General features: G+C 58.7%; 8 protein-coding genes across 8 annotated transcripts; 4 read left to right on the top strand and 4 right to left on the bottom strand.

Moving 5' to 3' along the window:
- Positions 1 to 311: 311 nt before the first annotated feature.
- HRG_07794 (xylose isomerase-like TIM barrel domain-containing protein) lies at positions 312 to 1,873 on the top strand (the record flags this gene model as incomplete). Its single annotated transcript, XM_044866265.1, has 3 exons — positions 312 to 660; positions 772 to 1,383; positions 1,491 to 1,873. The coding sequence occupies 3 exons, from the start codon at positions 312 to 314 to the stop codon at positions 1,871 to 1,873; spliced, it is 1,344 nt and encodes a 447-aa protein (XP_044718154.1).
- A 375-nt stretch (positions 1,874 to 2,248) lies between these two features.
- HRG_07793 (kinase) lies at positions 2,249 to 5,909 on the bottom strand (the record flags this gene model as incomplete). Its single annotated transcript, XM_044866264.1, has 3 exons — positions 2,249 to 4,365; positions 4,428 to 4,827; positions 4,920 to 5,909. 3 exons carry the CDS (start codon positions 5,907 to 5,909, stop codon positions 2,249 to 2,251), a joined length of 3,507 nt encoding a protein of 1,168 aa, XP_044718153.1.
- Positions 5,910 to 7,485: 1,576 nt separating this feature from the next.
- HRG_07792 (beta-enolase) lies at positions 7,486 to 9,032 on the bottom strand (the record flags this gene model as incomplete). Its single annotated transcript, XM_044866263.1, has 5 exons — positions 7,486 to 8,281; positions 8,342 to 8,392; positions 8,445 to 8,536; positions 8,593 to 8,846; positions 8,909 to 9,032. The coding sequence occupies 5 exons, from the start codon at positions 9,030 to 9,032 to the stop codon at positions 7,486 to 7,488; spliced, it is 1,317 nt and encodes a 438-aa protein (XP_044718152.1).
- Positions 9,033 to 10,167: 1,135 nt separating this feature from the next.
- On the bottom strand, positions 10,168 to 11,049 carry HRG_07791 (pre-rRNA-processing protein PNO1; the record flags this gene model as incomplete). The annotated part of the gene is made up of 3 exons (XM_044866262.1): positions 10,168 to 10,725; positions 10,775 to 10,920; positions 10,977 to 11,049. 3 exons carry the CDS (start codon positions 11,047 to 11,049, stop codon positions 10,168 to 10,170), a joined length of 777 nt encoding a protein of 258 aa, XP_044718151.1.
- Positions 11,050 to 12,032: 983 nt separating this feature from the next.
- On the top strand, positions 12,033 to 13,727 carry HRG_07790 (mitochondrial distribution and morphology (MDM) protein; the record flags this gene model as incomplete). The annotated part of the gene is made up of 3 exons (XM_044866261.1): positions 12,033 to 12,264; positions 12,319 to 12,466; positions 12,545 to 13,727. 3 exons carry the CDS (start codon positions 12,033 to 12,035, stop codon positions 13,725 to 13,727), a joined length of 1,563 nt encoding a protein of 520 aa, XP_044718150.1.
- An 872-nt stretch (positions 13,728 to 14,599) lies between these two features.
- On the bottom strand, positions 14,600 to 15,764 carry HRG_07789 (translation initiation factor eIF3 subunit domain-containing protein; the record flags this gene model as incomplete). Its single annotated transcript, XM_044866260.1, has 4 exons — positions 14,600 to 14,615; positions 14,674 to 15,368; positions 15,442 to 15,536; positions 15,743 to 15,764. 4 exons carry the CDS (start codon positions 15,762 to 15,764, stop codon positions 14,600 to 14,602), a joined length of 828 nt encoding a protein of 275 aa, XP_044718149.1.
- Positions 15,765 to 17,588: 1,824 nt separating this feature from the next.
- On the top strand, positions 17,589 to 18,781 carry HRG_07788 (alternative oxidase domain-containing protein; the record flags this gene model as incomplete). Its single annotated transcript, XM_044866259.1, has 3 exons — positions 17,589 to 18,050; positions 18,113 to 18,511; positions 18,572 to 18,781. The coding sequence occupies 3 exons, from the start codon at positions 17,589 to 17,591 to the stop codon at positions 18,779 to 18,781; spliced, it is 1,071 nt and encodes a 356-aa protein (XP_044718148.1).
- A 2,611-nt stretch (positions 18,782 to 21,392) lies between these two features.
- Positions 21,393 to 23,610, top strand: HRG_07787 (zinc finger, c2H2 type domain-containing protein; the record flags this gene model as incomplete). Its single annotated transcript, XM_044866258.1, has 3 exons — positions 21,393 to 22,572; positions 22,637 to 22,658; positions 22,722 to 23,610. The coding sequence occupies 3 exons, from the start codon at positions 21,393 to 21,395 to the stop codon at positions 23,608 to 23,610; spliced, it is 2,091 nt and encodes a 696-aa protein (XP_044718147.1).
- Between the last annotated feature and the right edge of the window lie 1,183 nt (positions 23,611 to 24,793).

The raw sequence follows: 24,793 nt of genomic DNA, 5'->3' as shown, positions 1-24,793 counted from the left end.
AGCGCATCGCCAGAAAGAGCGACTCGGATGATATATCTCCATCGCAACAGTCTCACAAGGCCCGGGAGAGATGGATGGACAAGTCGCCGTGCCAGCCAAGTTGATCCATCTCGGTCACGTTGAAGCATGACGTAATACAAGATAGAGTATGTCGTCCCGGTCACATGACAGCGCGTCACCCACCGCGGCTCCGGCGTCGCCGTACTTCAACCGCGCCTGGCCATTGACAGCTTTTCGAAGGCACAAAGCCGACCGAGCCTTGTTGCCACTCACTCGTCACATTCCAAATTACGCGTATCCTCGCCGATAAGATGGCTCGTACTTCGTCGCGCAGGAAGCCAGCCGTCGACTACAGCGAAAGCCCAGCGACCAAGGCCGAGGCAGCAACCTCGAGCACGACGGCAAAGGCCACCACTCGAGTCGAGGAACCTCCATCCAAAGCTGCGTCCAAAGCCACGGCCAAAGCCGCGGCAAAGCGCAAAGCAGAGCCAGAAGCGGTAGAGTCGGACTCGGGTGAGGTGCCTAGAGCTGCAAAGAGGCCCAAGGCCAAGGCCAAGACCAAGGCAAAGGGCGACGACAGCATGCCGCTCGCAGAGCGGACGGCTGTGGCGTCGCTGGGCAAGGCCATGTACATTGGCGCCCATGTCAGCGCCGCAGGAGGTATGTCTGTTCCTTTAACAATATCCCAGAAGCCCGCGCATGAATTGATCGACTTGGCCAAGTACGTGCGTTGTGACTTGTCGTCTTCTGACTTGCTCTCCGCCACAACAGGCGTAAACAACTCGGTCACGAATGCGATGCAAATCGGTGCCAACTCCTTCGCTCTCTTCCTCAAGTCGCAGCGCAAGTGGGACAACCCGCCCATGAGCGCCGAGGCGCGCGACCTCTTCCTCGGCGGCTGCAAGGACCATGGCTACAGCGCCGCCCAGCACGCCCTCCCGCACGGGTCCTACCTCGTCAACCTGGCGCAGTCGGACGCGACCAAGGCTGCCCAGGCCTACAAGAGTTTCGTCGACGACTTGCAGCGGTGCGAGCAGCTCGGCATCGGGCTGTACAACTTCCACCCGGGCTCGACCCTGGGCGACACGCGGCCCGCGGCCATTGGGCGCATTGCGGCCCAGCTCAACAGCTCCCACAGGGAGACCAAGACGGTGGTGACGGTGCTCGAGAACATGGCGGGCAGCGGCAACGTCATTGGGTCGACGTGGGAGGATCTGAGGGACATTATAGACCTCGTCGAGGACAAGGACCGCGTGGGCGTCTGCATCGATACGTGCCATGCCTTTGCTGCCGGTTACGACCTGCGGACGAACGAGGCGTTCAAAACGACAATGGAATCGTTTGAAAAGACCGTGAGCTTCAAGTACTTGAAAGCCTTTCACCGTAAGTATCCTGCTCCCTCTTTCTCTCCAGCAGCGAGTTGCCTCGCAGAAATAGGGTTTTCGCCAAGCGACCTAAATTAACCGCTTCCCACTGATCACGCATGACAGTCAACGACAGCAAGGCTCCCCTTGGCTCCAACCGCGACCTCCACGCCAACATTGGCACCGGCTTCCTCGGCCTGCGAGCCTTCCATAGCATCGTCAACGATGACACCTTCCGCGGCATGCCCATGGTGCTCGAGACGCCCATCGACCGCAAGGGCGCCGACGGCAAGACGGTCGAGGACAAGCAGATTTGGGCCGACGAGATCAAACTGCTCGAGAGCCTCGTCGGCATGGACCCGGAGGGCGACGACTTCAGGGCCAAGGAAGCGGGGCTGCAGGCTACGGGCGCGGGCGAGAGGAGCAGGATTCAGGACCAGGTGGATAAGAAGTCGGCAAAGGACGCCAAGAAGGGCAGTAGAGGTGCCGGTGGCAAGAAGACGCAGTAGCAGGGCAAGAAGAAGGGGACCGCAACGACGGATCCCGAAGATGATGCAAGCGACTGAAACGGCATCCCGAGGGCTTGGTTCTATCTCACTTTGAATATTGAGCAGTTTACGACAGAAGCAGCCATGGGGGAAACGCTGGTGCATTGGTGAAGGGGCTGCTGTGTGTTCCCCATCGTGTCGGTAGCTGATTGAATTCTCCCCGTCAAACTAGGACAAAGCTCACTATTGCTGCCCGGCCCTCAAGCTCGCCAATCTGGTATCTCAAAGAGCAAAGAAAGACATGCTAGGAACAGACCCGAAACGCCCCCGCTGCTGTCAACGGCCTCATCCGCCACCCGCCACCACCACGACGGACACAGTCTACCACAGTTGCTCTCATCGGCGACTTTTGGCATACGCCTCGAGCTTGCCCACGAGCGACCGCAGTCCGACGCCCCTCTCACAGTTGGCCTCGAGCCACGCCTCCATGCGCTCGCGCACGCCCCTCATGGACCTGAGCACCGGCATGCGCCCGCCCTCTTCGGCCTCGAGGAACGAGCCTGGGTTGAGCAGCACCTCGAGCAGATCGCCCCAGAGGTCCGTCTGCCAGTAGCGCTTGAGGCTCTCGCGGATCCTGTACTTGCGTCCCGTCTTGCCCAGCCCGCCCTGGTCACATCGCGCTGTCTCCATGTACTTGCCGAACAGGAGGCAGTGCACGGTGCCGGCCAGCCCGTGGTAGTCAATCTGCCACGTCCACGGGCGGCCCTCGCGCATCTCGGCGCAGTCCTGCGTACTCGTCTTCCAGTCGGCGATGAACTCGACGTCGGGCACAAACGCCTTCATGTCGATGGCGCGTCCAAAGTCGATCAGCACAAGGCCCCTCGACGACCAGCCACCGCCGCCGTCGGCCCTCCACTGCGCCGCCAGCCCCTGCGGTTGCTCCGAGGCTGCGGCGTCCAGCCGAAGCAGGCAGTTGTCCGGCTTGAGATCGCCGTGCATGACGCCCTTGGAGTGAAGCGCCTCAACGGTCCGCAGCAGCTCGACGGTGAAAAACATGGCCAGCAGCTCGTCCATGACGCCCGACGGCTCGGTGCGGAAGAGATTGACAATGTCGAGCAGCGTGCCGTGCGCGTGGTAGGGAAGGAATAAGAAGGCCTCGTCCTGGTAGAGGTGCATCTCATGCGCGTACGACAGGGACGCCGTGGCTCGGTGCTGAGGGCCCAGGCGCGTGTGAGCCACACGCATCAGGTAAAACTCCCACGGGGTCGGGGGAGACTCCATCTTGAGGGCCTCGAGCTTGCTGCGGTGGCTGACGGCGAAAGCGCCTTTGCCCATGACTGCCACGGCGCCATCGTCCGTCTCTTTATCCGGCGCCGAATTCTCCACCAGGTAGACGGGCGCAAAGGCACCGGCGCCCAGCTCTCGCTTCAGGCTGTACACGGCTTCTACGCCTGGAAACTGAATGGCGACGGCATCGGGGGGGTTCGCAGACTTGTCCGCGCCGCTTTTGCTGGCCTTGCTCAGAGCCTTGGCAAACCTGCGAATCTCGCCCCCTCGCTCGTACTTATCGTCTCCATGGTCGTAGAAACCACCGTAGGATGCCAGGGGGGGGCTCGCGTTGTCGAGAATGTCCCGACGGATAGCCTCATCAACCGGATTGCACTGCTTGTCGTGGACTACCGGACCCTTGGCAGGCAGCGGTTTGTGGGTCTCTTTTCCCGGGGCTGCAGACATTGGCATTGGCGATGCTGGAACCCGAGGGATTGTCGACTCGTTGTTCTCAATCTCCTGCAGCGGACTGCTGAGCGGTTCCAGGGCGAGAGGCTCCTGCAGCATAGGCGAGGACAGCTCGCCTTTGCATGGCGTCTTATGCTGCCTCTGCCGCTCGGCATCAACGTCTAGGGAACATTCTGTCCGCTCCGTGATCGGAGTCATGAACGGGAGTCGACTATTGGCCACCTCGACCGGGTCCCTATACGGACGAGTAGGCGGATCGTAATCCTCGGGCGGGAGCGGAACATAAATCGTACGCGTCCTCGGCGGCGATTCCCCTTCGGCGACGGGCTCGTCTTGCTCGTCCTCGCCCTGCGGCGGCGTGTCCTCGGCATCGGCCATGTCGAGACTGCATGTCTGCCTCTCGTCAGGCACCACCTCGTCATCCGCTCTCTCGACCTCCTGCCCTCTCTCGATATCTGGAATGTGTTTGTGGGTCGCAAAGTCGGACCACTCGCTCACGCTTTTCACATCAGAGGCTTCGTCTTCTTCATGTTGACTGGTATCCACCGCTCTGGTTGTGCCGGTGCTCTCGGCATCGGTTGTGCAGTCGCCATCAGTCTCGTAGTCTTCTTCATCGGCGCTATCCGCCTCGTCCTGGGCGCCGGAGTTCTGGAGAGGCGCATTGAAAATGTCGTATATGTCGTCAGTAGCAGCCTTGGTGTGGAGTGTCATTGTCGGCTCCGACGTGTTCTTCTTGCGGAGTTTCGGGCCCGAGGGCGAGTCCAGCTTTGCTTTGACTGCTCAAGTGTTAGCGATTCTTGCGTTGAGATCCAGACAAGACACTCGGCCGCTCGCTCACTTATTTGAGTCTCATTCACCTCCATCACCTTCTTCTTCTTGCCCAGCCGAGAGTCGCGCGGGGGTTCCATGACGACGCCGTTTTCGTCGTACCGGACGCGATCTTGGTGGACTTGAAGCTTGTTGACCACATCTCTGCTGAGCTCCTCAATCTCGTGCAACTGGGATTCGGGCTCCGAAACCCGGCTCTCGTCAACCAACTCATCGTCCCAGATGTGATCGAGCCAGCCCCGGTTCGCAGCAACAATCTCCTCGAAGCTCAGTTCCATCCCCTGCTGCTCGGGGGCGGGATAGATGGCTGCCAGCTCAACGTAGATGCACTCCTTCTTACCCGTCTGTGGATGTATCGTCACTTGGTTCTTGGACGGGACAACGACAATGTTGTTAATTTGCGAGAGAGACTGAGTTACATCAAAAAGGCCAACAGCCAACATGATTAGTCCTGTCGTCATCAACATACAGGCGTGCAAGGAGCTTGACTTGAGGCACATACCGCATCTCTGAACACTGTCATTTTCGGTGCAGCTCCCTTCTTCACACCCGCCTTGAGCGTTTCCCCCACCCAAGGCTTGGGTTCCAGTGTGTTTTCCTTCTTACGATCCACGATGGAGCCGATGGTGTCCCATCCACGGGACCCTTCGCCCATTGTCGAAAGGGCCGCCGGCTTCGCGTCAGCGTCGGAGAAGATGGCGAGCTTCGACTTGGCTGGCCTCGATATGGCGCCACCAACGTCGCTACCCTGTCGCGGCGCCTGAGGATCCGCGGGCCGCGCCGAGGAACTGAACGGATCCGTTTTCGCCGCCAGCGCCGGGCGAACAGTAGGCAGCGCGGGCGACGACGGGGCGGCCGCCGCTTCTGGCTGTTGGGCGAGTCTCTCCTCGAACTCCTTGGACTTGCGCAGCAGCCGCTGGACCGGACGAGCATCTCGCTCGATGCCGAGCTTGTAGACCTCCTCGGCCTGCGCCCAGCGGCCTGCGCCCTCAAGCCATGCCGCGTATTCCTCGTAGAAGAGCGCGAGCCCCTCCCCGATGCCGTGGCGAGAGAGGAACAGGTACGCCTCTCGCGGGGAGTCGGAGAAGAAGTGGATGTATTGCATCCATAGCTTTAAGTACCGCGGATCGTTCTTGTATTGGGCCGACGAGATGAAAGCCTTGGTGGCTCGCTCAAGGAGCGTGTGTAGCTGCGACTGCGGCGTTGCCTGTGCCGACGGGTACGCGTCGAGCGTCCACCGCACGTATCGGTCGAATATGTCGAGAGGGTCGTCTGACTCGGAGATGCTCTTGATCTCGGCCTCATACTCTGCACGGATGCAGTCGTTAACGTTCTTGGTGTCTGAGGGCGTGGGCGTGGTGAGCTTGTGCAGGGGAGACGGCGAGTAGAGTTCGGCCAGCTTCTTTGCCGAGCGGCCGCCCGGCAGAGATTGAATGTTCTCCTTGTGACTCTCAATCACATCAAAGTTGATGAGGTCCTCTGAAGCCGGCATTTTGACTCGAGAATATGCTTGGAGTGGTGGCAGTCCGCAGCCGTGGGAGGACAAGCCGGATGTGTTGCGCGTTTTGAGATTGCTTGTTGATGCTCCCAAAATAGTCGGGGCTTGTTTTAGTGGCTGGAGCGTGTAGTTGGACTTCGTCGCCACAGCAACCACATCAACGGAATTACATGATCAAGTACGTATCTACGCGGGGCCCTTGTAAAGCCCCACCGAAAACAGAGTTGCAGTGCTCTCCAGGCACGGGCAACAACTCTCCCCTGTAAAAATTCTTCTCTTCTGCGGGCTGTTAGCAGCCTGTTAGTGGATAATTATTTTCAGGTCACCCGACCATGCTTCTGCCTCTCTAGCCCTAACGGGGCTCTAGCAAGCACCAAAGGCAGACTTTGGAGAGTTCGTCTCCTCTTGGGAAGCTGGTCTCGAATAACGGCATGCCTCGCGCTGCCTCGCCTTCTGCCGCCTCGCGGCATCGCCTTCTTCTGCCGCCTTTACTGGCTGGCCTCGACTTCTGCCGCCTCGCGGCCCCGACCTCTTCTGCCGCCTCGCGGCCCGACTTCTTCTCGCCCTTCCTGGCACGCCTCGCGCTGCCTCGCACCTCTGCCGCCTTTACTGGCTGGCCTCGCCTTCTGCCGCCTTGCGGCTCTGCCTCCTTCTGCCGTCTCGCGGCTCCGAACTTGCCGCCTTGCGGCCCTTCTGCCGCCCAGCGGCCACGACTTCCTCTGGACTGGTGGGCCGCGGGGGCCCCGAGGAGCTACAAGAGCCTAGAGCTCAAGGCCTCACCCGGGTGTCCCCCGGAGCTGCACACCAATCGACAACACCTCCACCACCTGCTTGCTACGAGGAGCAGGCACGGGGACTTCGCCGACTGTCATAACCACGAAGTGGCCCCGGATCGAACGCTCCTGCGGGAGAAGACAATCGCCATCGGGGCGAATCCCCGACTAACATTGCTACACTCTCTGCTTCCTTTTTCTTTTCTTTTTCTTTCTGCCCCGTAGGCCCTCCTCGAGGGCTTGCGGCCGGCCCATGACTTCGTGGGCTTTCTCAGTCACCGGCCTCGGCCAAAGACTGACTACTATTACGGCTTCACTGCCGTGCCTGGAACCCGCTGACGGGGGAAGGGCCCCGAATTTCCGACCGGCCTCAGAGCCTCAGAATTGCTAGATGGAGTGGTTAGGTGCTACACACGGTCCTTAGTCCAGGTACTCGGGATATTCTATGTATCTAGTCTTCTCTAGCCTAGCACGTCTTTTGCCCTTATAGGGATGTCCCAGACGGTAATCAATACTACTACTACTACTACTACAGGCACGGGCAAACTTGTACAGTTCGGTACGGACATGCTTCTAGGTAACTTGACAACCACGCCGTCTTGAAAGCCTCATTCTGAGCCTCCGACCTGGCCTTTGCTTGTTTTCTATTTTCACACTATGTCTTCTCCTTTTTTTTTTTTTTAGCGTAATAGTACGTACGTCCTTCGGCGTCAAAACTCTGCTTGGCAAATCCCAAAACTGCCAGTCTCGGCCACTCCCATCGGGCCGCGTGGCGTGTTTCCCGATAGGGGGCTGATTTATAGGTTGACAGACTTTCGGAAGTTGGCCCCGGCATAGATGGCCTGGTCGCCTAGCTCCTCCTCGATGCGGAGAATCTGGTTGAGCTTGGCAAGACGCTCAGACCGGCAGGGAGCACCAGTCTTGATCTCACCCGATCGGATACCAACGACAATGTCAGCAATGGTCACATCCTCGGTCTCACCAGACCGGTGAGAGACCATGACGCCCCAGCCGTCAGCATACGAGTCCTTGGCGGCCTGGATCGACTCGGTCAAGGTACCAATCTGGTTGACCTTGAGAAGGAGGGCATTGCAGGCCTTGAGCTCGACCGCCTTCTTGATGCGCACAGGGTTGGTGACGGTCAAGTCATCACCTACAATCTGGATGTCCTGCGCCTTGTAGAAGTAGCTCCAAGCCTCCCAGTCGTCCTCGGCAAAGGGGTCCTCGATGGAGACGATGGGGTACTTCTTGCACAGGTCGGAGTACATGGCAGCGAGCTCCTCGTAGGTGATCCACTTAGACTTGTCGCTTTCGGGGTTCTTGAAGTCGAGGTCATACTTCTTTTCGGCCTCCTTGTAGAACTCGCTCGAGGCAACATCCATGGCAATGTTCATCTTGCCCGTGTAGCCGGCCTTCTCGATGGCCTCGGTGATGAGATCCAGGGCCTCGGCGGCCGTCTGAATATCGGGAGCAACACCACCCTCGTCGCCGACATTGCCGGCGGACTGACCATACTTCTTCTTGGCCAGGCCCTTGAGCTGCTGGTAAACCTCGGCACCCTGGCGCATGGCCTCGGAGAAGGTGGGAGCGTCGCTTTGATTGGTACGGTCAGAACAAAATCCGAATCTGTTTGGGAAAAGCAATCCTACTTACCTGGGGACGATCATGAACTCCTGGAAGGCGAGGCGGCCACCAGCGTGGGATCTAGGGACGTCAGCACTGCGACGTACGTATTCCGCTCGGAGTCAAGTCTCACCCTCCGTTGAGCACGTTCATGAAAGGCACAGGGAGGACGTATGGCTTCTTGGTCCCGGCAAGGTCGGAGATGTGAGCGTACAGAGGCACACCCTAAGCCTGTCAGCATGAACCCTCGATTGGATGCAGTCCGAAAAAGGACTTCTCACCTTCTCAGCAGCGCCGGCTTTGGCGACAGCCAAGCTGACGCCCAGGATGGCATTGGCACCAAGCTTAGTCTTGTTGGTGGTGCCATCAAGGCTGTTGAGGAACTCATCGACCTTGGACTGGTCCTTGACATCGATGGCCTCTTTGATCAGCGCAGGGCCAATGATGGTGTTGACGTTCTCGACGGCCTTGCCCACGCCCTTGCCGCCCCACTTAGTTTTGTCACCGTCTCGGAGCTCACAGGCTTCGTGCTGGCCTAGACACGAGGTTATCACCCGCGTCGGTACGAAGTGGTGGGCGAGTTGGGCCGTTACGAACCGGTAGAGGCTCCAGACGGAACCATGGCACGGTGGAGGCCAGTCTCGGTGACGACGTCAACCTCCACGGTGGGGTTACCACGGGAGTCGTAGACGGAGCGCGCGTGGACTTTAGTGACTGCCATCTTGGGACTTTTACGGCAGCGCAGATGAGTTGGTTCTGTAGAGGCAGCCAGCTGCGTCAGTTTTGAGGCTGTCGATTCTGCTTCTGGAAGTGGGGGCGGGGTAGCAGATGAGGCAGAGAGGGGGAGGAAGCGTTTGAACTTTGTGGCCCTTGACGAAGAGGGGAGCTGACGGCGTGAACAGGCGGAAATATAGAATTCAAATGATGCCTGAGAGCAAAACGGGCTCGGAGCGAGAGAGACTGGACAAAATGGGAGCACGCCTCGGCCGGCGAACGGTAGCTTCTCTGAGAAGGCTAAGAGCTCTGGCGGGGTCGCCGTTGCGAGTGCGAGGGGTTGCGAGGCGAGCGAAGAGGAGTGGGAGAAAGGCGTCAAGAGCTGACTTACCTGAGCAAAGCGTGGGGGCTACAATCCCTCTCGTAAATGCAATGAGTTGTGTGTGGTAGAGGGGATTGTTTGTGGAGGGAGGGAAGAGGAGGGAACTTTTTTTCTGGGCGACGCTCGAAACGTTGCGGTTGGGATTTGGGAATGGAGGAGGGCCGATTGCTCGCAAGGTGGGGCAACAAACTGGGCAATCGCCAGCTGCCGGGCAGCAAGAGCAAGCTCTCTTGGTATCACGCGCGAGATACCTGCTGTCTGTGGATATACATGTACTGCGTCGGTCATTTGCGTGCCCGATTCCACCTGATTCAACGTCCAGATACGGAGGAGTACTTGAAGCTACATGTCAGAGTTGCACGTCAAAGTACCCCTCGTGGATACTGGAGGGGCAATTGTAAGGGTTTACATCTGAATTCAGGGTCCGTGAGCGCGGCATCGAGGTATCTTGTAAGCACCAGAGTCCCGCTCGATGCTGCCCCGTCGAGCACCACCATCATTTCAGGTAGCCGAGAGGCTCACCAAGCCTTCCTTCAGAGTCATTTGCCCCCCAGGCGGGGGCGGGTATCGGGCGACCGGGTAACCACTCAGGCAGGCATCTGCGTAATGGCGGCGCCTGTCTGATTCTCCCCACGGCGGTGATTCTTTGTATTTGGTTTCGTGGCCGTGCCGTAGTAAACATCTAAACGTGGCCAATGAATAAGAAATACTGCTAGCCATAACGCCATTTCCCCCGTAACCGCTTGTTGTCATCATCCCTTCAAAATCTCTCCTTCATCCTCGCGGCCACTGTTCTCAGATTGCCGTAGACCTTGCCCGGTGGCTTGCCTAGAATCAGACTGACGACCGACTCCCGCGCCATGTGAATGTTCTTGAACCCCCCTAGAATGTGGATCTTAGAGTCCGCCAGCACAATTCTTGTCCTGCTGGCGTTTTCAATGGCAAACTTGGTTTTGCCGTCCTTTCCCGCAATTCGCCCAACGGCACGGGCCTGGCTGTCGCCGTGCATAGTCCGCACGTCTTTGATCTCAAACGTCTCAATGTAGAGATCGTCCAGTCGTAGCAGGGCAATGGCATCGTCGACGTCGAACCCCAGTGTAAAGGCCTTTACGAAATCCTCTCCCTTTTGCAGCGCACCCGAGTCGACAGTGTGCTTCGAGGTCCTCAGCTCCACCGTCTTGCGCTTGATATTCATCCGGCACTGCAGCTGAAGATGCTCCACCAGGGGGGGATATATCGACGGCCAGGCTTGTTTGAGGGGTGTCATGCGGTGTGGTGGTACGGGGACCTTGCGCGTCTCTACTCTAGTCACGGGGTCCTGTTTTGTGTTAGCTGCCAAGGTCATCGGTGACTGAGAGGTTGCGTACAATGTCTCTCGTGGGCGCAAAGCGTGGCCGGCCCTCCTCGTCAATGGCCATGGCATCATTTTCGTCGTCTCGCGCTTGGGGCGCCAGCGCTTGAGCATCGACGGCAGAAGATTCTTGTGCGTCGAGGAGAAACTCGTCGTCGTTTTCTAGCTCGTCGGTTAGATTTGTGGACGAAAGTCGAGACTCAGCGGAAGGCATTTACCTTGGGCCGGGGGAGGTGCCTCCGGAGCGAGTGGCATCTCCTCCGCCTTTTTCAAGGCCGTAGGCGCGGGCATGGCGGTGAATGGAAATTTTCTGTGAGTCTTTGCTGTCTCGGAGCGGCCGACTGTGAGGATGACTTGAAAACGGGGATTCCGACACGCTTTCGAGGATGCCGAGACAATGGTTAGCAGCAGTCGTCAGGTCGTCGTCGCAATATTCGTCGCAGCAAGGGATATGTGTCGAGGTTCAAATGTTCGCCGTTTACAGGATGCATCAGGCCTCTTCCTTCTCCATCACCGTGACTGGAAACGAGCGCTGGCTATCCCCGTCGACGGAAAATTTGTGGGAGCTTATCGAGGCTTATCCATTGGTCCTGGCTCTGGTTTCTGCGGGCGCGGGCCACCCAGACTCTCGAGCGCGTCATGCAATGGATTTTTCTGTAATGCGTCCGCGACCAGTAACAAGATAAGATACCAGCTTGTCCACTCACCTGCCAGGCCTCATCGCCACCCCCCGGCTGCCCATTGCTTTCTGCCTCTGCACCGTCTCCTGCAAGCAGACGCCATGAGCCGAGAGAATGTCTAGAACATTTTCCTGGCTGATCGGGAGCCGCTTGTGCGCAGTTGCCCAGCCACCTCGGACCGCCGGCGCCTTGACCTTCGGCGGGACTCTTCGACTGTCTCAACGCTCGTCGCCAACGACGCCCCTTTACAGCTGGCTTTCCCCATCTCCAGGCGTCCTCGGTTTCTCTCACAGCCTGCCAGCTCGCCGATCCAGTCCACATGCTGTAATCACGGGCCAACGACTCGCCCGCCCTCGAGCTGGACGTGCCTCCACGATACCAGCATGGCGCTCGCAGCACCGAGCATATAGCGACGACCGGCGCAAGTCGCCTCAAGCCCAGCATGAGAGACGCTCTGCTCCTCCTCTAGGCGAAACCGGAGACGTACCACGGGTCCGGAGCACGCAGCCCTCCAGTGTCGACCGAGGAGGGCATTCGGACAGCCATGACGAGTCCATAGCCTCGTCCGTCTCCAAATACCTCCACCTGCCCAAGATGCCACACCGTCCCACAAAGGAGGAGCTGCTGGCGGCCGCAAACGGCTTCTGGGAGCGTGTCAGGGTCCGATTCAAGTGGATGTCCATAAGGAGCATGCGACCGTGGAACGCCGATGAATGGGGTGCTTTTGTCTCCTGGTTCATGCTCGGCCATCTTGTGTGGATCCTCGTGGGAACGACAACGTTCTTTTCCCTCATCATCTTCTCCATCAACACCGTCTTTGCTCAGGGTAAATACGGCGCTCTCGCCCGCAGCACACGCCCGTATGCTAACAAGCGGCTAGAAACTCTCGCCAAGTGGGTGGGCGACTATTTGACCCAATCGGCTGGTGTCACCGTCGTCTTCGAGTCGGCCATTGTGCCCAAGTGGAAAAACGGCGTCATTGCGTTCCGCAACGTATACATCTCTCGACGGCCGGGCCAAGTCGAGTCGTCCGTCAGCAAGGGCTCATCCGACGCGGCCGCTGTGGCTGCTGCAGGGCGACAAGCCCAGGTAGTCACGGCTGCCAGCGCGGTCGACGACGGCAACTACACCCAGTTCGACCTGACCATTGCAAACATCAACGTGACGCTGTCTTTCCTCAACTGGTGGAATGGCAGGGGACCGCTCAAAGATGTAGAGGTGAATGGCGTCAGAGGGGTCGTGGACCGGACCTCTGTGCGCTGGCCTCAGGAGCAGGTCGATCCTCTGTCCTATCGTCACCATCACGAGCCCGGGGACTTTGAGATTGAGTCGTTCAAGCTCGAGGATCTTCTATTGACAGTACACCAGCCCAATGAATTCCGGCCCTTTTCGGTCAGCATTTACTCGTGCGAACTGCCGCAGCTGCGTAAGCAGTGGCTATTCTACGACTTCTTGTCGGCCAACCACATGTCGGGGTCGTACGATGGCTCGCTCTTCACGATACACCCTCGCCAAGTACACGGCATAGCGTCGAGCCTCGACAGGGGTGCCAGGACGGGCGTGGAGGAGCCCCATGCCTGGAAGAAGTTTAGCAGGCTCCGGATAGACGGGCTCAAGATAGACCACTTGAACCGCGGCGTCGAGGGACCCTTTGGGTGGATCTACGAGGGCAACGTCGATATTGTGGCCGACGTCATGTTCCCGGCCGACAGCGACGAGGGAATCACAAAAGTCATGGCTGATTTTTACGACCAGCTCGAGGAGGCGGTGATAACAAATCGAGCCCGGCTGCTGCAGAACACGGCCAACGCGGCGCCTGCCCTTGTCCGATCGGGATACATCTCCGAGGCGGCCGCCGGCCCGCCGCCGAAGAGCCAGCCAGCCGACCAAGAGGAGAGCGAGAGTCCCAACGAAGAAGACCGCCGCTACCTCGTCATGGACATGCGCATTCATCTCAACGACGTCAAGGCCGCCGTGCCCCTCTTCACGCGCGACATGTCGTACGTCAACCAGGCCCTCGTGCGGCCCATTGTGGCCTACATCAACGCCAAGAAGACGTACATCCCCATCGCCTGCCGCATCATCAAGCGCGTCGGCGACTTTGACGGCAGCTGGACTGTCTTTGACTGCGGGCTCATGAGCGACGCGTCGGCCGAGACGTACGAGGCCTTTGCCAAGGATGTCGAGGACCAGCAGAGCCGCGTCCGGCGCTTCAAAAAGGTGGGCTTCTGGACCCTGTCCCTGGCCGTGCATGCCCTCTTCATGGGTATGGCCGGCAACGTGGTTTAACATCGCTCTCGTGCTATCTGCGCGCCCCTGGCCCTTTCCTCTTTCTTTTCCTCTCCCCTCGCCCACGATTCATCCCTACTCTTGCTACTCTTCTCGCAACAACACGTTAAGAAAGGGGGGTACAGGGCGGAGAGAGTTGCGGTATATATCCGCTACATCAGGTCGAGGTATGCCCCGTGCCTGGAACCGGCGTTTGGCGTGGGATCGAGTTAGGCGGAATGTGTCGCTGCTACTGGGTTCCTGGGAGGCGTTGCAGGCTCTTTTTGTTTCTCACGACGTCGACTTCACGGATGGGGCGGACATGATTGATACCCTAGCTACCAACGCGCTGACATGAGTATTTAAATCAACGACATGCTCCGATGCCCCGAACTTGTGCTTGGTGTAAATTTCAAGCTGCTGCTTGTTACAACCTTGGACGGTCACGTTCCGCCACTCTCGTAGGCTTGAATGCCCTCAGACTCTGTCATATTCGTGTTGACGTCCGCGAGGTTTTAGATCAAGTAGCCACGACCGACGATGGTCCTTCCTAGCGCCACACCTCCAGTCATTCTTGCAGAAGTTCCTCCGTATGTCGTCATCTACCATGCCCCCAACGCCTTGATGCCGCCCGCCTCAATCCACAAAAAGGTCTCAACGCTCCTGCTGAATCTGGTTGGACATGAGGCCGAGTCGAGGTGTTGCCACGCACGGATGTCGCTGCCGTGATGAAGCTAGCCACGGCATGCTTACTCCAAAAGTGGTCCGAAGGGCTCGTGGCTGGGAACGGAAAGAGGAGCGTATGCGACCGTGGATCCAGATAACGTAGCAGAATCTGCAATGCGAAAGGCTGCAAAGTAGCCAAGTTGCGTTTCCCCGCTGTGCTGGCGGCTTCACATAAAGTCGTCGCTGGGACAGAGTCAGCATGAGAAGCTCGCAGTTGCTCGAGATCAAGGTCTCGACTTACTCCCCGAACCCGTCGTCATCGTACGTGGCAGTGTCAGTCGTGTTGGGACGGCTGGCGACGAGCGACGTCTTGGTCTTGGCTGCCTTCGTCTTCTTCCCTCCCTTTTCGGCAGCCTTCTCCTCCTTCATCTTCTCATTGCCTAGGCGTGTGAGAGCGCTGGAGACTTTTTTGATCTGGTCACTAGACAATTCCTTGGCCAGCTCCTTTGCAAACTCTTCGAGGAAGAGACCGTAATGAGCCTTTTTGTAGTTGTTGGCGATGATGGGGCCAATGGTGGCGCGCAGCTGCTCAAACTGACTCTTTGTCTGCGGGTTGAAGAGGGGAATAATAGCGAGGTTAACCGTGCTGGTGGGGTCCTTGGGGTCGATCGCAACGGAGGTGCCAATGGTGGGAGCTTTGCGGCCGCTGCTGATGCCCACGTTGCCAAAGAGATCCTCGGCATGGCGAAGGTCGGCATCCTGCTCGGTGCGGCGTAGTCGCTCACGGCGCTCAGCTTCCGTCTCGTCATCCTCGCCGGACTCGTCGTTTTCCTCAAGCTGGATGGCGCGCTGGGCCCGATGATCAGCAACGCGCTGGGACTTTGGCTTCTTGCTAGCGGCGGCTTCGGCAGCGGCCTTGGCCTTGGCCTCGGTGGCCTTGCGCTCCTTCTCGCGTTCTACCTCGGAATCTTCGGCGGCGTCCCAGGATTCGATGACCTGTGACGAGGAGAAGAAACGAGTCAGCAAGCGTGCCTAGGAGTAGCCGCGAGACGCCTGGCAGACAACTCACATCACTATCACCTTCTTCGTCGTCGAACTGGCGTCGGCGGGTAGTTGTGATGGGAGGAGAAGAGGGCGGGGTGCTAGAGTCGCTTTCTTCGGCTTCTATAGCAAAAGGAGTGGTCAGCGAGAGGCAGCCAGTGAGCGTGGCGAGCGACTAAAGGAGGTGGGGAGCAGGATAGGCGTGCGACCTGTTGCCCACGAAGAGAGGCGCGACATATGAGAGGGCAAAGGAAAGGGCAGTTTGAGACGGCAGACGTCGCAATGTGCACGGTGTACCCAAGATGGGCTCCGATGAATAGCTCACTTACCCCACTGTTTCCCGGGAGGCATGGTGTCAGAAGAAAGATGTGGTTGGAAGATGAAGTCGTGCGAGCGCTCTCGGGGTGCAGTCTAGCGGGGTGGTTATGCTCGCGCGAGACACAGGCGAGCAGAGATGCGGCGGCCGAGGTACGAAGAGGAAGTTTGTACGCGTTGATCGAGGGCCCGAGGTGAGGCAAGGAATAAGGGTTGGCGTTGTATGGGACGAGGTTGGTTCAAGGTGGCGTATTTTGGATTTTGATTTTTTGTGCATCGAGGTTTGCCTGCGGTGTGTGCGGCGCCTTTTTGCGTGCGACGCCGGACAAGGAAGAGAGGGGCTCGACATTGGGCAGGAAGGCAGGCAGGAGCCTCGGGTAGGAACAACGCACTGCTCCGGCTGGACAAAGGCAAGCGCGATACGTACTGCTGCTTGTAGGGTAGCTCCGATTGCCGACTGGAGGGAAGGCGATGCACCAGCACCTCCCCAGACGCAAAGCAGCTTGGAAGCGAAAGAGGGGGGGGGGGGGGCAAGTCTAAATTAAACCCCTATAAATGTGAATAGGTATATTTTAGCCAAGCTGGGGATAGGTAGGAGACAGAGAGAAGAGACAAAGAGAAGGACGCGGTCTGAGCACCGCAAATGTCATTGCTCCGTTCTCGGGACAACTGCCGTCTAATTATCACGCAGCCCGAATCATCGCCGAAGCAGAGCCCAAGCGCCATTTTCGGCACTCGCCCACGGAAATCCACCAAGTATGTCAAAACCAAGGACCAGGCTGAGTAGGTAGCTAGGTACAGTACCTGTGAACTCATCTGGAGTCAAGATCCGGAGATCCGGAATCGTCTTACGCATGTACTGTAAATGTAGGCACAACAAGGATGGACAGTGGATAAGCGTAATACGAGCTGCAGTTGATTACCTAGCAATCCAGGTCATCCATACCAATACCTAGACCAGGCGAGAATAGCTGAATGTGCACGACGCAGACAGCGAGAGACTGAAGCATGACGACATGCTACTGCCGTCAGCCTCAAGATTACTGTGTTGCACGTGTAGCCTACTGTACAGCTTGAAGCTCCCTCGCATTGGCCCAACTGCCGACAGGCCTCCACTGCCGCCAGGTAAGGTAAGATGAATGCTTGCCCTGTCTGCATGTGTTGGGACATTCGATAGTTATGGGATTTTATTTTATTTCTTAAATCGTCGACTTCAACAGGCGGTGTGCGTGCATTGATGGTCGCAGCGACTACCGCCGGTATTAGCCTTTTGCGGCCGTCAAACAATACCCCGTCGACTTGTCTACCGGTGACGGCGGGAAAAGGGCGCGGCCGGCGCCGCGTACTGAAACCTTCTCCTCGGAGCTGCGTGGACTTACATAGGTATTGCGAATAAAGTTGCTGACACACATCGCAGCCCCGAACGTTTCCGAATCTTCCCGACCCTGTGCTCCCTTTTCTCACCTGCGTGAGTCACGGCTCACAACAAGCAAGCCCCCTTTTGCGGGCGGGCTTCCGGTCCGTCTTCGTGACCAAGGGAATCCCGTTGTGCAATGCTGCTCCATGCGGTCCAACCAAGAATGTGGCTGTCAAGAGCTCTCTGATCCGTGCCGATGTCCGTGGCTGTCTACTAGCCTAACCGTCTCATGTCCAATCCAGGCTACCTGAATGGATGCGACTCATGGGCCTCGCGGGTCCACGGGACCGGGCTCCCCTTTGCTGGCTGCCTTGACTTACACCACAAACGTGTATAAAAAGGGACGAACCCTTGCCAGCCCATCGTTCGACTTGTCACCATCATCTTGGTTCTGTCCATCCAGACATTGGCATCCTCTGTCTTCTTGTTTTGTCGCCACCCTCATGATCTCCACCACAGTCCGCTGTCGAGCCGACGCTTCCCGGCACACGGCCAAGCTCGCGCGAGCCGTTGCCCCTGGAAGCTGTCACCAGCGCCATGCCATTGGCCTGAGCCTTTCCCACCAACACCAGGCCGCCAGCCCTTGTTCGTCGTTGTCGCGGCGGCACTTCTCCGCGACGCCGGCGACCCAGCTCCGCGACTTCTTCCCCGTCAAGGACACGCCTCACATTCTCAAGACTAAGCCGGCCTGGCCGCACCATGGGTACACCATGGAGGAGATGACGGCCGTGATGCCCGCCCACCGCAAGCCGCGCAACTTTAGCGATTGGGCCGCCTGGAAGCTTGTTCGGCTGGCGCGCTACTTCATGGATAAGGCTACCGGCATGGACCGGAAGCAGCAGGTCGACAAGAAGAACCCGACGACGGCCATCGAGGCCGAGAAGCCACTGACCGAAGCTCAATGGGTGCGTGTTGAATCCCCTGCCTGCCCCTTAGGATGAGAGCATGTCCATTGACGAAGTCGCAGCTTATCCGGTTCGTCTTCCTCGAGAGCATCGCCGGCGTCCCCGGCATGGTCGGCGGCATGCTCCGCCACCTCAACAGCCTGCGGCGCATGAAGCGCGACAACGGCTGGATCGAGACGCTCCTCGAGGAGAGCTACAACGAGCGCATGCACCTCCTGACATTTATGAAGATGTGCGAGCCCGGCTGGTTTATGAAGCTCATGATCATCGGCGCCCAGGGTGTCTTCTTCAACGGCCTCTTCATCGCCTACCTGCTTCACCCCAAGGTCGTCCACCGCTTCGTCGGCTACCTCGAGGAGGAGGCCGTTCACACGTACACGCGGGCCATCTACGAGGTCGAGCAGGGCCAGCTCCCCAAGTGGGCCGACCCTAAGTTCAAGATCCCAGAACTTGCGATCCAGGCAAGTCCCATATGAGCCGCCTTTGCACGCGCTGATGGACCGACTGACCTTGTGTGGCAGTATTGGAACATGTCCGAGAGTAACCGCACCATGAAGGACCTCATTCTCTACATCCGAGCCGACGAGGCCGGGCACCGCGGCGTCAACCACACTCTGGGCAACCTCAACCAGAAGGAGGATCCGAATCCGTTTGTGAGCACCTTCAAGGATCGCGAAGCGCCCAAGCCGAGTCTCAAGCCCGCGGGCTACGAGCGATCCGAGGTCATTTGATTTTCTCGACGCCGACGACCTTTCCCCATGTTTTACTATACCAGGCTGTTTGTCTGTCGCATGCGTCGTTGACGACATCGTCAAGCGGATATGCCACATGCAATGGACGGCACCACGCAAGGGCCGCTTTGTTGGAGCAATATAGAGGCAGGGTATACCGCATAGAGGCTGGAGTCTGGGCTCGACAGGGCAACGGCAACTCTCTCCTCTGTTCTCTTTAAGAGCATTTAGAACTAGACCAAAGAGTGTCGAGCGTGGGACTTTGATGGGACGAGCGGAGGCCGCGGGGCCCGGGACAGGCGCACATGTGGGTGGATATTGATTGGCATGACGACTTTCCGGAAATAGAACAGACGGCAGCTGAGTTCCGAGTGATGAAGAGCGGCGGTGACCGTGCATGAAGGACGGCCGGCTGTCGTCTGCCTATAAGCATTACGGTACTGTATGGTGGAGTGTTGTCTTAACATGGATGGCACGTGGTAGAAATATGGAAAATTTTAATGTGTTACCACAGCCTGGGACGGCCAAGCATTGTCCATGCTTCCTTTATCGCAGCAGGAGGCGCCGCGACTTCTCGAGAGGACCCCGAGGCCGTGGTGGTACCGGTGTTTGTACGGACAGGACGTGGAAATGCCCCGATAAGGAATCGCCGACACAGGACGGGGAGATGTTCAGTTTTGACGGAGACTGCCGAAGGTGCGACCTCTGTAAAGGGCCCATCTCTTCCTGTCCAGGGGGGTCATATTTTGCAAGGCGGGCCTTGCTCTGGGATGATAATGCTTGGCGCGTCAACACTCGGCATGCTATTCCGCGGCTGTCGGGGGGTTCAAGGTTGAGCAGACTCGGAGTGGGTTTTTTGATGTTGGTGTTGCGTGAGGCAAAGTCTGGGAAAATCAAGACTACAGTACGAAGTCGGGAACGGGAAAGAAAAGACCAGGCTAATGATGTAGAGAGAACACACCCAGGTACTGTACTGCTGTACTCAGGTAAGATGCTGCCTGCTGCCTGCTGCCCGCTGCCTGCTGCCTGCTTCCTGCCTGGCCCAAACCCAAGCACATGCAGGAGGCGTGGTGGTTGCTGCTGGACGTATCTGGGTAGCCCCCAAGCGCTGTTCAGGGTACCTCAGTACCTCCCGTAGCATGGTACGCCCGCGATAGTACTGCCCTGCCGGCTGCCCGTTTGGGCAGTGTGCCTTGTCAGGCAGACTCGATAGATTGCGTCAGTCCGCAGAGTCGTTGGAACGCCAATGCTACGCTGCTAATTTTGGCAAGTCCCCCCCTTCCGCCCAGCGGACTGTCTTCGGGTCTTGGCACTGTGTCTGGTTCCAAGTTCAGCGAGTCTGATGAAAGGCATCATCTTGTCCCGAAAAGTACCTTGCATGTCTGCGCCTGTCTCTGTGTAATTATTCGCCGGCCTAACTAAGTCAAAGTACGGACTGAATGAGTAGCCCGAGCGCAATGCCCATGGTCGACTTGCAAGTTGAAGCATGCATTCATCAGTCGGCCACTCGGGCCGCGCACACACACGTGCTCACCAAAAGTACTTCGTCAACAAACAATGGCATTGTGGTGTCAAAGGGAGAGGCATATTGGATTTTCGTTGTCGTAATCACCGTCGCCCATTTCTGTCCGACGTCGCAGCAAACGCGCGCCTCTGTCGTAGACGTACTCACTCTCCAGACAGCGAAATATACACACTCAGTACCTACCTAAGGGGTAGGTAGGTAGGTACTTCGTGCAGGCTACGCTCCAGGTACTACCTAGGTAGGTAGTAATTACCATACGCGTCTGGAAAGCGGCGCGAGAGCAGCCCACGACCAAGGCGGGCCCTCCCTTTCTTGCTTGCACCGCCTCGTCGGCTGGGCCGATTGAACGGCCTTGACGGTTGGGCGCCTAGCACATGCCCAAGTACTTGCCGAGAGCAGACCTTTGTTGCCTAGAGACGCGGGGTCCGGCCGCAGATCCGCGCCAGGACTCCGTACCTCCGTAACTGCACCCCATGAAGCCCCAGGTACCCTACCCCCTTGCCCCATGGATAATCCCAGACCCCGGCTTTTCTGCCTCCTCATTTCTGCTGTCGCACCGAGCCCACGCCACTAAGTACCTAGTCATCATCCTCCACCCCCAGCCCTACCACCTCGACGAGGCCTTTTTCTCGACGACGACGACGACAACTGCTGCTTGCTTGCTCGACCTTTTCCACATAGGTACTGGACACATACACACATACATATACCCCAAACACACACACACATACACGTCTTGGGCGCTACGTACCTTGCCGCCTTGCCTCGGAGGCCACCCATCCTTCCGTCCCCGTACATGGACAGACAGATCGACCAGGTTTCACATTCCCGCCCCCATCCATCCGACGACTCCCCGTTCTCCTCGTCGGCAGAAGCATCGAATACGGGGCCTTTCGACCACTCTCACTGCTCCTCTGCAGGGCCGCTACTCGCACCGCTTCTTCTTCTTGATAGGGCCCTTTTTCCCCTCCCACCACACCCCGCCGCCTCGCATCACCCTCGCCCTGGTGCACAGCCCCCTCGGCAAAACCCCCTGGCCGCCGAAAGGGCTGCCTTGGGAAAATCTGCCTCGCGATCCTCACCCCGATGGGCTCCAGCACCATGGATCAACAGGCCCACCATGCCCCGTCGCCGTCCTCGTCGGCCGATCACCAGATTCATATAAACCAACAGGGCCCTCAGTCGCCGTCCCCCGGCCCCGGCGGCACCGATGCCTCTTCACCCGCCGGCCTGGGCCTCGCCTTGGACCAACCCCAGCAGCACCTACACCAGCAACACCGCCACCCCTTCTCAGCCGTCCCTGCCGATTCCTCTGCTCCTTACCCGTCCGCCGCCGCCTTCGATCCGTCCGCCTCCTTCGGCCACGACCCGCCCTCCTCGGCCGGCACAGACTCCGTCCCCGCGCCGCTGTCCTTCGACTCGCACTCGCAGCCCCAGTCGGCCAACTCGTACCTGTCTTCCAACCTCGGCGACGGCGACTTCTCCCTCTTCCCCTCCTCGGGAGGCCACGGCGACCAGCTCAACCCCCCCCTCTTCGAGCAGTCGAGCCTCAGCCCAAACGACCTCGGCGCCATGACCTCTCCCCAGTCGCATCACTCCCCGACGCCTCCAAACTTGCTCCACCTCGAAGGACATCAGCCCGGCTCGGCCCAACACTCGCCTTCCTACAACCAGCATCAGTTCTCCTCTCCCCCGGGAGGCCACTCGAGGAACGTCTCCCTCGGCCCCGAGGCTGCTCTCCTAGCCAACCAAATTGGCGACTGGACCCAGCCCCAGTTCCAGGGACACCGCCGCAGTCCGTCCGAGTACTCAGACGTCTCGTCCGTCGCTCCATCCCCAAACCTCGTCAGCTCAGAGACCTTTGAAGATCGCGGCGGCCACTCTCCCCTGCAGCGAGCGTCAGACGGTAATCTCTACCAGGAAGTCTTGGGCATCGGAAACTTCAGCATCGCCGATTCCAATCAATGTCAACACGGCAGGAGCCCATCTCACAGTCCTGCCATTAGTCCGCGTATCCAGCCCCAGCAAACGCCCGACATGAACAACGCAGCGTACGGCCTTGGGCCTTCGAGCGCCGGGTTCGGGGCATATCTGGGCATGCAACTTGCCGGCGAGTCTTTCCCTGCAATGCAGCCTTCCTGCGCAGCCGACGTCTCGCAAATGGCCCCCCCGGCTATAAACATCGACTTCGCGCCTAACAAGCCGAGCTCTTTTGATTTGTCCAAGACACACATGGACCAAGATTCCTTGACACCACCGGATAGAGGTATGTGCTGCTGCTTCTGTCCCTATCCCTCTCCACTCTGCGCCGGGACTAACCCGTTGTCAAGGCCGGCTCAAGTCCCGCCCTAGGTCCGTGACTGACCCATTCCACCCCGGTAGTACGGGTTTGGTCCGTCCGAACAACGTTGGCAGTCTCTCGCCGTCTGCCGCGTCTGACTTTGCCACTCGATCAGAGTCTGCCCGCTCCTTGTCGCCTCTGGACCGACAGGCCGCCTCGTCCCCGCGGGGGAGAAGACAGTCGACGTCGGCAGTCCCGAATAACATTATTGCCCTGCGCCTCGCGGATCCCGAGTACCAACATAGCCAAGACGCCGGGGCTACGAAGAGGGTACAGAAGCATCCCGCAACCTTTCAGTGCACCCTGTGTCCCAAGCGATTTACCAGGGCATACAACCTGCGCTCCCATTTGCGAACCCACACGGATGAAAGGCCGTTTGTCTGTACCGTATGCGGCAAAGCCTTTGCCCGGCAGCACGACCGGAAGAGGCACGAGAGCCTGCACTCTGGCGAGAAGAAATTCGTGTGCAAGGGCGATCTCAAGGCGGGTGGCCAGTGGGGCTGCGGCCGACGGTTTGCCCGTGCTGATGCCCTGGGCCGCCATTTCCGCTCCGAGGCTGGCCGCATTTGCATTAAGCCCCTGCTCGACGAGGAGATGATTGAACGGCAGCGCCTGTGGCAGGAGCAGCGCATGCAGCAAAACATGGCTCAGAACATGGCGGCCCCCCAACCCATGGCCATGGATGCGCCCACTGGGTATCCCATGGATGCGGGGGGTAATTACGCGCTGCCGGCAGCACTATTGGCCCAGTACCCTGCCCTAGCTCAGATGAACTGGTCGCAAGCCGACGCGGGCGGCGGAATGGACGACGACTTGAGCGGCCGGTCCTCTTTCGACGCTAGCGACTACGATGAGGCAGACGATGGTGGCTATGCGAGCGGTCCCGGTGCAGCATTTGGAGAGGGAGGCATGAATCAAAACTTTGGCGACATGGGATACGGCAGTGACTTTGGCGGTCAATAAGGCGCGAAGGGGCACTGTGCGGATCCTCTGCCTCGGATCGCTTTTCATCTCCTCTTCCTCGCTCCTCTGGTGTTTTGCTTTCTGTGTTCTATCTCGACCCCGGAAGCATTCCCTGCTCGGGTGAAGCGACAGTTTGCTGGCGAGAGGGGATCCGAGAGTACGGACTGAAGCGGTGCGTTGAGTCGCGTTGACGAATGGTTTGAGAGGGCAGCTTTACGATTTCGAGGGCCAGCGTGCAGTTTATTCGCAGGATGATTCCCAGGGGCAAGTAGGGCAGGAGGCCAAGGTGAAGGATAGACTTACCTTTCATCTTATGCAGAAGCCCCCTGTAAGGGGCGGACTCGAATCCAAATGTTTGGTGACGAGGCTCACGCCTTGCAGACACTTTGACGAGCCTCCGTAGTCCGTCGGTGTCAAGGCAGTTGACGGGTGCGATATCTTGCGTAAAAGCATTTCATTGGAGACGTCATGGCGCGGCTGACGAGGAGATGGATGGGCTCGGGAGGGAAATAGTGGAGCGGCCCGGCTCCGGAGGTGGAGCCGCATAAGCCGAACCGGCCGGGGTCGCGAAAGGGCCCGGTCGAAACGGGATTACGCATGTCGCCGGGTGTTCCCCACATTGCTTTACGGCTGTGCGGGATCGGATTGACTACGGGGCGCAAGAGGTTGGGACGCTGTCGCGTCTACTACGCGTTTGCCACGCGCGAGAAGCACAAACGCGAGTCAAAAAGCAAGTCTTTGACAATGGCGCGGCGGCCCATGGCCTGTGAGGCATTTCTAGGCCGGCGGCGAAAGGCACGCATCGTCGATTTGGCTGCAATTGTGTCGCACACTCTGCATGACGCTCCGCTAAAGCCCTGCCTGTGCTAGTCCCGGGAGGGTGAGAAGAGAGAGGGCTCGGGAACGCTGCGAGACAGCTGTGCAGCGGGTAGATGAAGGGACCTGTGTAGGCACTTGGTACAGACGCACTGTACATTTTTTATTTAAAAAAACAAGAATTTGGTTTCGCATCGCCGGCGAGCTGAGGCATCTCTGAGAGATGATGGTAGACACTGCAGATGACATGGATGGATGGATGAGACGCGGTGGGGATAAAAGTCTGCTGCCGTGCGGTGACGGAGTTCGGACAGGGCGGCGAGGGGCTGCATCGGGTCGGGCATCAGTCGACGGTGGGGACAAGACG

Source organism: Hirsutella rhossiliensis (genome assembly GCF_020360975.1).
Source record: "Hirsutella rhossiliensis strain HR02 chromosome Unknown scaffold00009, whole genome shotgun sequence".
In the NCBI taxonomy this organism is placed as follows: Eukaryota; Fungi; Ascomycota; class Sordariomycetes; order Hypocreales; family Ophiocordycipitaceae; genus Hirsutella; species Hirsutella rhossiliensis.
The sequence above is the reverse complement of the archived record's forward strand: the minus strand, read 5'-3'. Positions and strand labels throughout refer to the sequence as shown.